We start from the raw sequence: 13,742 nt of genomic DNA on the forward strand, positions 1-13,742 counted from the left end.
CTGCAAATACAGACCTATTAGTACACTTCTATGAGTACAGTCTATGCGTATATCTTTATGAGCTTACTTCTACAAATACAGATCTATGAGTACACCTCGAGGGTAACACCTCTACGGATGCTTTATGTATATACCTTTGAAACTCATCGTGGATTTTGGTTTTAAGTAGTACTTAGATGAGCCTACTAAACAGCGCCTTTTTGTTAGAGGATGACGCCAATATTAAAAAAGCATTCAAGAGCCGGCTACAAGATCCATCTAATGAGAGGCTCCAAGCACTAGGGTAGAAAAGGAAAAACACCTCCGGCTGATACACTTACTCAATAAGCTTGATGGAGATTTTATGAAAAGGTATATGCCTGTCCATGGCATACTCTTGCATGTGCAAGGAAGCCAGCCTTAACGCTACGTCACACTTCAAGTCTGATGAAAATCTTTCATGGATAACATCTTGGCAGCACTACAAAATAATAGCAGTAATTAGTAGTCCCATTATTACTAGGTAACAGCTCTATTTCAAGATAAAATCACCAACATTAACAAATAGTAGCATTGTAAGGTAACAGGCTCGTTTCACCTTAAACTCACTTGCACTAAACTCTTACAATATTGCCAGGTAACATATACATTCTCAAAAGTGCTATGGTGATCAATGCTAAGAAATAAGAACCTTGAACAGAAGATAGCCTTAGTTGCGGAGCAAGAGTATAACAACCTTTGCTTTGTTTAAAAGATTGCCAAGATAGAAGTTCAAAAAACTTCTTGGCTGAGAAATTTTATGTTTGTGAAAAGCAGTGTTTAGGGGGTAAAAACAATGCACCATGAAATCATGAATATGAAGATATTTAAGTAAATTTACTAGAATAATTCAAAGTTTCATTTTGATATGCCAGGAGCCTTTGTGACTTATCAATCCAAACTAGAAAACAACAGTTAAATCGACCAAAATACAAGTTGATTCTACTGATACCGCACAAAATGCATTTTCAGATTCATAAAACAATTTTTGCTAAGTAACATAAATAGTAACAACTCGTGCGTCATTTCACTATTATTGTTTATAAAACTTTGGAAACTATATCAACCATTTATTTCGGTCAGTTGCTGGAGCAAGTGAAAGTTATTAAACTTTGGCACACGTCACCATTGTCCGTTTAATCTGGCATGATGAATATAGTAGTTACCAAGTGATGAAACTGTCTCCAAAGAGTTACTTTAGCTACGGCTAGAGATATGTCAGACTACGTATCGGTCACCAAGGCGAGACCATTCATTCAACATCCTCCTTGTTGATTTCATTCACAAAGTAGGTGGAGATAAAGTTTTCACATTTGCTTTGATGCAATTTTCTTTTCTCGTAATCAGCATTTAAGGCGAAAGAATAGAAATGGAAATCTGATACGATCAGTTGAAGTAGCGAACGATTCAATCTTTATCATTCAAATTGGACGATACCTTTCATAAGTTGAAGGTTATAATTAAAAGTTTGCTACCTGTTTTATTATTATTACTAGTGATAAGGCTAATAATAATATAATCTAACGATAATAATCAATGTAATAGCCATAGCTTTCCTTCCAGGATTCCTTAATTACAAGACTGACGTTTGATGTGACACGCCGCGCCGTGTCTGCTATGGCGGCACCCGTGTCAACAGCCATCACATTAACACCTTCGCCATTGCTACATTTAGCCGTTAAAAGGTCATTTAATATATTCATTAAGCACTTGTGGCTTCCTAATCTAGAGAATGTAGACAAGGTGACAATAGGGTGGGAAATGCAAGCCTACGATTTTGACTTTAATAAACATTGTTTATGATTGTAGAATATTTGTGCCTAATGAATTGCACTCCTATAAACTGGTTTTGGCCTATTTTGCACAAAAGCTTGAAGACTATTTACAGGCACATATTAGTGGAACGAATGCTACCCCATCTTCAATTATTGAGTGAGTCAGAAAATGAACAAAATAATTATGTTATTTTTTAATATAAATTTGGTTTTTGGTGAAGCTCTGTTTGCTAGCATTTGGAGAGCTTTTTAGCAAGGAAAACATTAAGTATGTAATGTTCTTGTGACAGGCCTCACACAGTTTCAACTACCTACAAATTGCACATTATCTTTGCTATCTCTGTTATTTTAGTCCTTCCTTGAAGCGGTCCCCTAGAAGTAGTTTCCTGTCGCTATTACACTTGATCATATTTCCTTGTAAACTTTTCGTATAGTGGAAATGTTTTGCATATAACTCTAATGCTTTACCCAGGTTTGAACAAAAAAAAAACAATTAATCAAATACTATGTTTTGCTTTGTTTTACTTTTTATCTTTCTTGTTGCCTAATTCACGGAGACACAAAATTTACTTCCACATAAAGTTGAGCTAAGTGACTATCTCTTAGCTGGTTCATGGAGTCTCTGTACATGCCATACCTGAGTGACTGTATTGTTCATACCTGAGTATAAAGCGCTGAGTCTCAGTACATGTCATACCTGAGTGTCTGTACCAGTCTTACCTAAGTCTCTATACAGATCATATCTAAGTACCTTTATAGGTCATATCTGAGTGTAGAACACTGAGTCTCAGTACAGGTCATACCTGAGTGTAAAAATACTGGAATGCTATGGAGTCTTTGCGTAGGAGGTCATAAGCATCTCGAGGTACAAAAACGATACGAAACGCACATTTAACTCCCTCATCCGTTAGCCGCTCAGCCACCTGTAAAATAGGCAGCCATTAGCGCATCGACAATTTTCACACAGAAACACAAAGTTGTATGAATAATTAGTGACACATCAAGTCTAAATATGTAATAAAAACTGTCAAGGGCAGTTAATTTGCTAAAGATGTCATAACAATGTGGCATTTTCCGAGTTTAGAGCTATTGCTAAGCTTAAGGCAATAACTAAAAATACAACTTTTAGGTTTGCTAAGCAAGTTGCCCATTTCCCACAGCTATGCTGATGTAGCCCAAATATCACCTTCAGTTGAATGTTTAAAGTTGCAGGCACATGTCTGAGTTGATGTTTTAAAATACTGAAGTTAAAGAAAAAACATAATGTTGAGGTGTGTAGTCTAAGAAATGGTGAGCGTATATCCTGATGTTTTCTTTTAATGAAAACACTGCTGTATACTGGAGAAAATTTATGGGTTCAAAGTCATACAATTTTTTATTTTTGTCACCTATGAAACAATTTTGGCCACAATGCCTGAACTCACTGTTCTAATCACTTTTCAACTGCATTAAGTATAATTGGAGGAGAAATAATTAGCTTCATTAATATAAAAACTGAACACCAAAATGCATGAGACAAGCTGATGGCATTGACAGCGCAAGCTGAACAAATCAGCAACTGCAGCAATGCTAAACACCGACTCAAGTAGCCTCTCCTTAATCCTGGTTCTCATCCCTCTGTGAACAGCTGGTGTGCCTGCTGTCTTCGGTGTTACCCGAGGAGGCTGTATGTTCTCAGCGCCTACGGTACCGGCAGTGATCACGCAATTAAGGAATTGTCTGCTCTTAGAAAACGGTATCTTTTATTTAAGGTGTTAAGATATAATATGTGTTTCCTAGTCAAGGTCATACTATTTCCTTTACCGTATTAAAAGATATGAATTAATCGGAAAATCGAAATTACGGGACTTCAATGCACAATGCATCCTGTGTATTTGCCAGCTGCCTCTGCATGGTCCTCAATATAGGTGACATCCTACAACATACGCTGAGGACCATAAAAAATTTCTACTTGCTGAGCTTTGCTGGTGACCGCTATCCGCAGGAAAATTGCTGCCAATTCTCGCTGGCCTGCTGGTTCTCAGCAATTTTCGCCAGCTGCCGGTTGCATCACCGCCGCCTCTCCTTACAGCGGGGTAAGAACCGAACTTAAACTACCCAGTCTTGACGTTACATTAGCATGCTAACTACACTATTGAAAGTATTACCAGCCAGTAGTTGGTAAACAAACTATGTGGATGTAAACAACGCAATGACAGGCAGCTCATTCCATAATCAAATTAAAAGTTGAATTCAAATCAAAGGTTGATTCAGACCTTACTAATATAAATATCTATATTCAACCATCTAACCTCAAAAAGCGAGAATCGTGTTTCTGTTGATGAAAGTATTTACCAGCTAGTCAGTCACAGCTAGTTGTCACCGGTGTGCATAATGAATATATAATAAGCAAACAACTGCAACCATGGAAAACAATGGCAATCGAAAAGATAACATTGGTTATCTACAACAGATTCTCTGCACAAACAAGATGCTGCCTGTAAGACTCAGCCTTCATCATCAAACCAGAATATTGACAAAACAATAGTGATAAATTACTAACGCATGTTTATTAATTTCTTGGTTAACTGTCTTTTAGCTTCGGATAGTCTCAAAGTGAAAAGACCTTTATAAATAAGGTTGCTTTTGTATCCTATTAATTTACTACTTCACAGAGTACACGTGAGATGACCGAGAAAAGTTTGGAGACAGACTAAATACATTTAAAGTCAGACAGGATCAGATCTGGGTTAAGTGATTTGTGCGACGCAAAGATGCCTGATGAATGCAGGTCAATTAGAGAAGCAATGAGATGAAAAGTGTTAATATGTTGAATGAGGAGAGATCGTTGACATTCTTTCTTTTGTTATAAACCAGAATCTCCGGCCTGATGGCTACACAAGGCATAGCAACGCAATAAGATTGGCAGATTTCTTTGAAATTGTTAATGAAACCTGTTAATTGATCAATTCTACAAAACGCATTAAGTTACCAGTGACATCACATGGCTTGACATCTTTAAAACAGCTGTACAATATAATAAAATATCTATTAATAAATCACACTTTGTCATTGTGAGTCTGTCTGTTAGTCTGTCTGTTAGTCTGTCTGTTAGTCTGTCTATGCCCTTCCACATTTTCTGGCCGATTTTATTCAAACTTCACTCGCATATGCTTTGTGCCTTCTGTCAGGTTGCCAAAATATATGGTTTCAACACTCAATATGGTTCCTGAGTATCTACCTTTATACTAGCCATGTGTGACTAGATGAAGACCGGGTGATGTTATGAACAGCTAGTTTCTAATAATAAGTACGTAGAATATATTAATAAATCCTACTTTGTCATTGCGTGCCTGTTAGTCTTTGTCCAAACTTCACACGCATATGCTTCATACCTGATGCAGGTCAGCAAAACATTTGGCTTTAAAACTGTCTGGTTTCTGAGTACCAGCCTTTTAAACACCAATATGATTAGAGACCCAAGAATGAGCCTTCACACGAATTAAAGACAATTGTTCATGAAAATGCGTCATAAAGGTAGTGTAGGAACTGACTGAAAGTTTGCACACGTGCTGAAAATCTGTTAAAACTGAAATGAATCTATGCTTAATGATATTATTTGCTATAATTTTATAAAAGAACATTATTTTGAAGTCTGAAGATTATTGGCAGTTGAAAGAGAAAAATTTACCTTTTTCTAACTCAGAGGAAACCTAGATTTTAGATTGTAAAATAAGTTTTACAGATAAGAGATAAGAGTTAAATTACTCTTGAGTGTGTCAAACGCGGCTGGACTGAAAAGAAACAAAAGTGGTATTACACTCAAGATCAGTATAATGCAGTTGATCTTGATAAGTGCAAGCATATACTTCTTGCACTTCGTCATGTTTGCGTAAGTTGTATCAGAAAGACAACCACCTGCCTAATCCTGCTATTTGTACGGGGCTCACCACCCACCAGGTAGTTATGATCTAAAGATCACAGAGACAAAGTATGGCGCATGACGTATAGAGTTGCTAGAGCCGATTGTGTTTAAACCGTTACTCGTTCATGGTGGCTCCCGGGGATTAGTCACGGTGCAGTCAAAAAGCAGGCAATCCAACATACTGCATCGTGTTAATTACGTTTTTCTCATGACTCCAGACCACCGGTTTTACGCTTGATCAGCTATGTAATTGTGCATTGGTGCTTACGGCAGGATTCAATGTTGTGTGTAAATTCACACACCAGTTTACCAAAATCCTGCAATTCAAAAAAAAATTTATTGTGTTTTCTGTGAATAATCTAATCATTTCGCAGTGAATATTTGTGATTGAAACAAATATGATAATAGGCTGTACTTCCTTATAAAACTTATCGCATGGAACGCTCCTGAAATCACTCCTGTGTTTTATGATTCAAAATAGTACTTGGCATCGCTACCTCTTGTTATTCAAAACTATGTGAAATCAAGCTCAACAAGAACATGTTTTTACCTGTTGAATCTTTTGCTGTGGTGATAGTATAGACATCTTTGTACTGAGAGGAGATCTGGTATTATGTATAACAAGACCAAAGTGTTCGATAGATCGTATATCTAGCTTCTCTTGTAGTGCATTTAGTACATCCTGCAACATGATAGAAACTTCAAAGTGTTATTTGACAAGCTAAATATTTAGATTTCAACAAAATAGAATAATTTTCTAAAACAATTTATGTCAATTCATACAGCAGTAAATAGCAACTGGAAAAGTCAGTTAAAATCAAAAAACAATTCCAAGTGCATTTTATGATAGGTTCAGAAAAAATTAAAAACAGTTTGTCGAAAATCAGGTTGAATTGGAAAACCATTGATACATGTACTGGGTTGTGTCAAATGAAATGTTTTTACTGATGTGCTAGTACATGGTTGGCTTTAACTCAATCAAGTGTCTAAACATCATTTAATTTAACTATTCACAAAAAATTAAATTATCTATTAAAAAATCAGTTTATGGTGTGCTTTTTTCGCTCATAAAGACCATGATGAGTATATCTAATATCTTCAGCTATTTTCTTGTGGTCAAACCAATACATTACTTTGAGAACATTGTGCTGTATTAAGACAATATAATTGATTATTATGTTGCAAATATGTACCCAAAATTTCGTAGTTGTGTACACTTGGTCATGACAAAAAAATGAACAGACAACTTTATAAACAATAGTTTTCATACCTTGACTAGGGTGAAGCCATCATATTTGAATGACCTGGTTTGCTGAGTTTCTAAAAACACTTTAAGCACTTTATTGGAGTTGGTGGCATCTTGACTCGCTATAACAGGTAGAGCTGTCCTCTTTTTCTTTGTGTCCAGAGACTCCTCTGAGAAACGAACTCTTGTGGCTGAGGAATCTCGTTTCAATTTCTGTTGCTTCTTGGCAGCGTTGAGCAGTATTGACTTCTTACCATGAGTCTGAAACAGAAATATTATTGCCGAGCACGCAACTCCTTTAGTAATCACTATTGATTAACCTTATTGGCTCACAAGGTACCATTATATCTGAAAGCTACTTTGCCACGGCCTTGTCAGCAGCGCTGCTTTAGCTGCTACCACCAGCATTTATAAACAAAGTATATATATTGACAGCAACGACTTCAGAGTTTCGCTCCAAAAAATTCTTGCTGAAGTTTCTCATATTAGAGAGTAGGTCGGAAGCGGTATAGTCTAAGAGTAAATGAACCTTTTCAAAAAGATTTTGTCGCGTGCATGCAGGTTAACTTGTAGATACCATTTAAACCAACAAACTGGATAGCCTTGGCTCACTTTGAATAAGAACTGTTGGCTTTACGAATAATGAAAGTATTTTTCTTGAAAATATTTTTACAGTAATTTCAAAAAAATTTAGGGTTGAATCTTTAGCTAAATAGTTAATATTAAATAAAATAACAGAGTTTGTTTATTTGTGATTATCTCAATCCAGAGTGCATTAATTTAATAATACTGTTTTATTTATAATTAAGTAAACAGTAAACCATCAGCTGAAAAGTCAGTTTTGCAGTAAATTATATACTTTTATTGTCTATATTGTTAGCAATACTTACCTGCACATTTAAATTACCGTACATGTTTTCTAAAAGAATACTGTCGACGAAATATTAACAAAATATGCAATTTCTCGTACAACACGGTGTGTTGAGAATACTACATGGTTGAAGCCTTTAGGTGACAAACAAGATTTACATCTGCATTCCTATAGATCACTCGTTGTTTACTAGACTGGGTAATAATACATACACTAATGGTAGGAGGTTGGCTGACAGTTAGCACCAAATTTTCAGCAGCCGACCTCACAAGCTCAATAACCTTTGACCTAGGGGCATCCCGGACATCTTCACTGTCAATTTTATGTATTTGATCTCCAGGTAGTAAGAGTTGGTCACTAGGTCCTCCTAAAATTATGCACAAAGATTTTGTTGCAAGAATTTAATCAAATATTTCCTGCTACATACAGGCATTATCCCAGCTACAACCCGGATTAGTTTCCATCAACTGGCTGCGGTTAAAATGCCTGTTGATTGAAACCATAGTTATATAAACGAATATAAACAGAGATATAAATGTTTATATATCTATGATTGAAGCATACTCTAGATGACCGACTTGGGATTCATGCCCAAGGTCATATGATACTAATGTGCTGCATGTTTAATTAACTTAACTTGTTGAATGCTATTGGAAGCTATTAACTGCATATTTATCAGAGCTGTCTTTAAACTTCTATCATTTTGTTGTTTATCAAAATCTTTAAAAATTGTACTATCATCAGTTTTTCTATGCTATAAGTACAATACTTTTTTATTGCTCACACATTTTAAATGCAGTGGGATTCTTTTTATCATTTTAAATAGCCTCAAAATGAAATTTTGGTTTAACAAATATTCCTTTACCTATCAGCTGTGCAACCATACAGTAAATTCATCGAAGGTATTTTCTAGAGATGATCATATCTCAAATAGTGAGTTCATTTAGTGAAAACCAAATCTGTTTCATACATTTTTATTTATTTGTATTGTAGCTGCTGCTTTTGTAACCACCAGCATTTACATATGGATTATATTTTTTTAAGTATGATGTTATGGGCATAATGATTTTGGAATCATTCAGGTTTTTTTAGCCAAATAGCCATGAGCAGACAACTGCCAAGTTTAGTAAGAACATTCAGCTTTGAATCAAAATAGCTATCATAGAAGGTGTTTGTCTGAAATTTTAAGTATGCAAGTAAAAAATTAAAAAAAAGATAAATGAAAGCAAAACTTAACGTTTGAACTCAAATGATTTGAGAAGGCATTTTGAAACACTCAACATGACAGCTCCAAAATGCATTAGAACTCTCAAAGTATTTTGAAAAGCTTACAAAATATAATTGCATTGTGAGTATTTTGTTACGGGAAAACTGCAAAATTTCGAGCAATAAATTTTGTACTCAAAATGCCAATTTTTGGGTATTATTTTTGAGTTTTTGAGAGCTTTAATAAACTCAAAACTTTGAGATTTTTTAAGTTTTATTACTCATGCAAAAGCTGATGAACGCATTAAGTGATATTCATAACTGCCTCTATTGCGTGGCAAATAGAGAAACCATATTATAAGCATATTATGTACTAAATAAGGAATCAAGACAACAACTCCAAACAACTCAATTCTGAGTTGCCTTCCCCGTTTTTTTTCAAGGGTTCTCAATGTGAGCAAGTTAGACTTATGTAGTCATAAACTAATCAATGTATATACTGATCACTGACTAGGAACGACTCCGAAACAAGCTCACAACTGCGTTTCTCAAGACCTGGTTGGTCCTTGAGCTTTTATTAATAGTTCTCAAAGATAATATTGAGTTGTCTCCTCCTGAATGCTCAGATAAATCACAGCAAGTTCAAATATGTTAACGGTCTATGTACAGTATATATTTTTTTTTTCAAAGTATGTCTGTGGATATGTGTGTCATTCTGGTTAAAGATCTTAAAATCTTGATATTAAAATTCCGCGTACCGATGGATTTGAACTCACGACAAACACATCGACAAGTTTCATATCCGGATGCTCTACCATTGAGCTAGAATGTCATAGTTTTCATATAACGAATACACCATGCGCCTGCTAATTATTTTAGCCTTGCGTCCACAAATTATGATGCTCCTGTTCAGAAATATTTTAGGACCTAGTATATGCAACGCGATGCTTTTTCGTTTTTTTCGTTAGGGCTAATTTATTCTGCCTCACGATATCGACAATAATTTATTTTGAACTTAAAGTTTGGCGATTCGTATACTGATTACATTTAGTGGAACTTCGATTCTCGAACGCTTTAGTTTTCGGCCAAGGATTTTGAGATTTGTTTGTATCGGATCTCGAACATAAATTCGGTTCTCGACCAAACTGGAATATGCGCATAGGAATGAGAACAGCTTTGAAAACAGCAAGAAACATTCGTTAACAAGCGGAGAAGCATTTTACACTTCATATATTCTTTACAAAAAGGGAGGAACCATCTGGGACAGCGTCTCTTCTACTGAAGGAATTTGCTAGAGAGATATCCCTCCAGTCGAGTTACCCTAAATTGTTTTGGAGGAAGATTCTCCTTTAAAGATGTGAAGTAAACGTGCCACTGCTGTTTATATTTTTATTTTTCTATGATTTTTGATGTAACTGATCTGTTGCATTTTTTGCTGTTTCATTATCAATTTCTGAAATTTTTAGTATTGTATCTGAACCTTTAATGTTTTTGATGTTTTAAGAGCCAAAAATGCAAAATGTTTACATTTTTTCCATCATTATAAATAGAAAACCTTTTATTAAAATTAAACACGGTCTATATCTACCCATTTTTATTAATAGTATGCAGTATACAGTACAGTTTATGGTGTAAAATGTTGAAAAAATACTTTGCCGAAGTTGTGTTTTTGTCTTGGAATGGATTAAACATAAATTAAATACGTAAATTTATTTTAATGGAAAACATTGGTTCGGATCTTGAACAACTCGGTTCTCTAACAACCCTCTGGAATGGATTATGTTTGAGAACCGAGGTTCTACTGTACGTTATTAAAAGATATGCTGTACGCAGCTGAAAGTTATGAAATTTCAAATTTATGGATGTTTGAAAACCTTTACAGTTGTTTTTATTTTCTCTCTTAATTCATTTCAACTACACAAAACACTTATTTCATGATATGTAGTTGGAAAGTTAGAATGACAAATGTTGTTATATGTTAAATACAAATCAATTTTCTACCTAAAAAGTTTTTATTACCCGAGCAACGCCGAGTAGCACAGCTAGTCTAGTAGTACAAACGCATGTTACTACATGAAATGTGTAAGTTTTAATATAAAAGCTTTTACATGTTATGTATCAGTACCCATCTGGACTGGTTCAAAGTTTTAATTTTTTTATAGTTATTTTAAAGTTTGATAACTTATTCAAAAAGTTGGAATGGTCACGAATATGGAATGATGAAAAAATTCACTATCCACAATGATGTCAGCTGGCTTTACATATTGACCTTTGTATTTCGAGAGATTATGCTTAAAGATCAGTTCATAAGTTTCTAATTTGGACTCCAAATGCTTGATGTAAAACATACGCTAGCAAAAGCCTCACCTTCTGTGACACAGCGAACAACAACGGGTCGCTCACTTCCTGCCACAAAACCAAAGCCAAGCTGGGGATCTCTGCTAAGTGAAATAATGCGAGTCTCTGCGTATTCATACTCCAACTGGTTTCTTGGGTCATTGTAAGTGGAAATGTTATCATTATGGCTGCAAAAGAATGTGTGTTGTTAAACTTTTTGTGAAAAATAGCCTTGTTCTTTAACTAAGACGTTATACAAAGGTTACACAATATAAGCTAGGGGAGGACAACCCTGACAAAAACAGAATATTTTATTGCTCTGCTCTGGTGTTTGATGAATGTAAGCACATTAAGCTATGAGTGTAGCATTCTGTGGTCAGTCTAAAAATCTTTGCTATGTAAAAACTTTTGAAGAACATTTTTAAACTGTCGAAAAAGTTCTATATGCGTCAATCATAAGTCATTTATCAACAGGTTTTTGAAGTAAGTCTTCAGCCTTTATTCCTTGTAGGACACAGCAACACCAACTGCTTTGCTGGGATAATATAATCTACTTTTTCTTGTGTTAGTAGTGTATATGTTATTAATGTTTTCAGTTCAACAATAGATAATGCTAATAAGTTATTAGGAAAACTGCAAAAAAGTGCGTTATTAAACCATTTTGAGAAGTCGCTTTGTTCTCCAACTACAAGGTGTTATACTATCATCATAGCATATAAGCAAAGTGAGAACAACTCCAACAAAAACAAAAAGTTTTGTCATTTGTCCCCCCTGATATTTGATGTAGAATAGAATTCAAACACACTGAGCTATTAGGTGAGCATTCTAGAGTCAGTCTACATATTTGTTTACCATGCAAAAACATATGATGAACGCGTTGTTATTATTATTATGAACATATTATTATGAAATTAATTACAATTAAATATACAATTAAATTATTTGGTTGTTCAACATATACTAATCGCAAACCATTTAAAAATGCACTATCATACTGAGACTCGAGTCATAGTGCTGAACACAGCAACTGTTACTTGAAGCTATGCAAGTGTAATATGAAAAACTTATTATTGCATTTAAATGCAATAGGCCTATATATCTCTATATTACCAGCTCAACAGCTGAGCTCAAGAATACGCTATTCCTCATTGTACAGACAACCACCAATGATACAGCAATTTACTGGTACAATAAAAAAGTATGATTCGCTAAGTTACATTAGTTTTCTTTATTTGCGCTGCACTCTATCTTTACCATAATAAGAGTTGTCTTTCCTTTTTTTTAAAGCCAAAGTTGGATGTTGAAAAAAGATTGCATCATGCGAGATTCGAACTCACAGCATTCAGCTTTGTGGACCAAAGCTAATGCCTGCGCCAATCAATGTATTTTGGAAGAATTATGAAAACAGTTATTGCGCCTGATGACCTCTCATGGTGAACTAGACCACCAGGCTACTAGTATATATAAAAGCTAATCTTAGTAGTTTGAACAGCCATCAGGTAAGGCTACAGGTTCATTTAGCATTTTAGCTGGTCAAAAAGTTACCAGCTCTGTCATCATATTTTGATAAGTTTCCAGAAAGTTGCTCCATTTTCTCATGAGAAAATATTAAATACAAAATGAATAAAATACTAAAATAAATACTAAATACAAATAATAGATACTAAACAATATTTTTAAATACTAAGAGAGTAAGTTGACAAGACAATAGCCTTCAATTACATATCTTGTAGATCCTTGCTTAACGATTAAAAACGGATTCGAATTTAGAAAATATAACAAATAGAGTCTCGTCGGTACAAGGCAGGATTAAACTAAACAAATTGTAATTCAATTAAACTGAAGGTTGATAAACTTAGAGCAAAGATAAACACAGAATAATTAGGTGCTCATTACACCATGTGCATGGTATGGCATCTATTACAACAGTAGAAATATTGCAATAATATGCATGGCGTGCGACAAAAGTACGTAAGTCAATATAGCTGGATGTTGACTACTGGCAAAAGCTGAGAAGATCTTGTCATAGACCTTCAGTATACCATCTCAAGTCAGACTTGTTACTCAAGCTAAAGTTTGTTTTTAAAATCAATCTTTACTTAACAGAAAAATTAGCTTTTTCAACTGGTACAAAAATAAACTTTTAAATATTGGAAATACATCTGTGTACGAGTTGCTGAAAGTCTTGTTTACTCCTGAATGCTCAGATAGATCACAACAACTTCAGATACATTAACAATCTAGTAATATAAATACATGTTAATCATTACATGAAGTGATTAGTTTCTTGTGTGTCTATGAGAGTTTTTGTATGAGTTTCTATAACTATCTACAGAAATATATGATGATAGGGCGTTTCATTTTCTGTTGCAAAAACATTCACAA

At 34.6% G+C, this 13,742-nt stretch overlaps 1 protein-coding gene across 1 annotated transcript in view; it reads right to left on the minus strand.

The window, feature by feature from the left end:
• Window positions 1–13,742, minus strand: part of LOC137406791 (FERM and PDZ domain-containing protein 4-like) — a 60,342-nt gene that overhangs the window by 30,970 nt on the left and 15,630 nt on the right. Inside the window, exons 3-8 of the mRNA XM_068093403.1 lie at window positions 11,388–11,545; window positions 8,027–8,181; window positions 6,968–7,204; window positions 6,248–6,379; window positions 2,597–2,716; window positions 321–460 (exon numbers count right to left, since the gene is read on the minus strand). Coding sequence (XP_067949504.1) covers window positions 321–460; window positions 2,597–2,716; window positions 6,248–6,379; window positions 6,968–7,204; window positions 8,027–8,181; window positions 11,388–11,545 — 942 coding nt within the window. The remainder of the gene's footprint in view (window positions 1–320; window positions 461–2,596; window positions 2,717–6,247; window positions 6,380–6,967; window positions 7,205–8,026; window positions 8,182–11,387; window positions 11,546–13,742) is intronic.

Source organism: Watersipora subatra, chromosome 10, assembly GCF_963576615.1.
Source record: "Watersipora subatra chromosome 10, tzWatSuba1.1, whole genome shotgun sequence".
In the NCBI taxonomy this organism is placed as follows: domain Eukaryota; kingdom Metazoa; phylum Bryozoa; class Gymnolaemata; order Cheilostomatida; family Watersiporidae; genus Watersipora; species Watersipora subatra.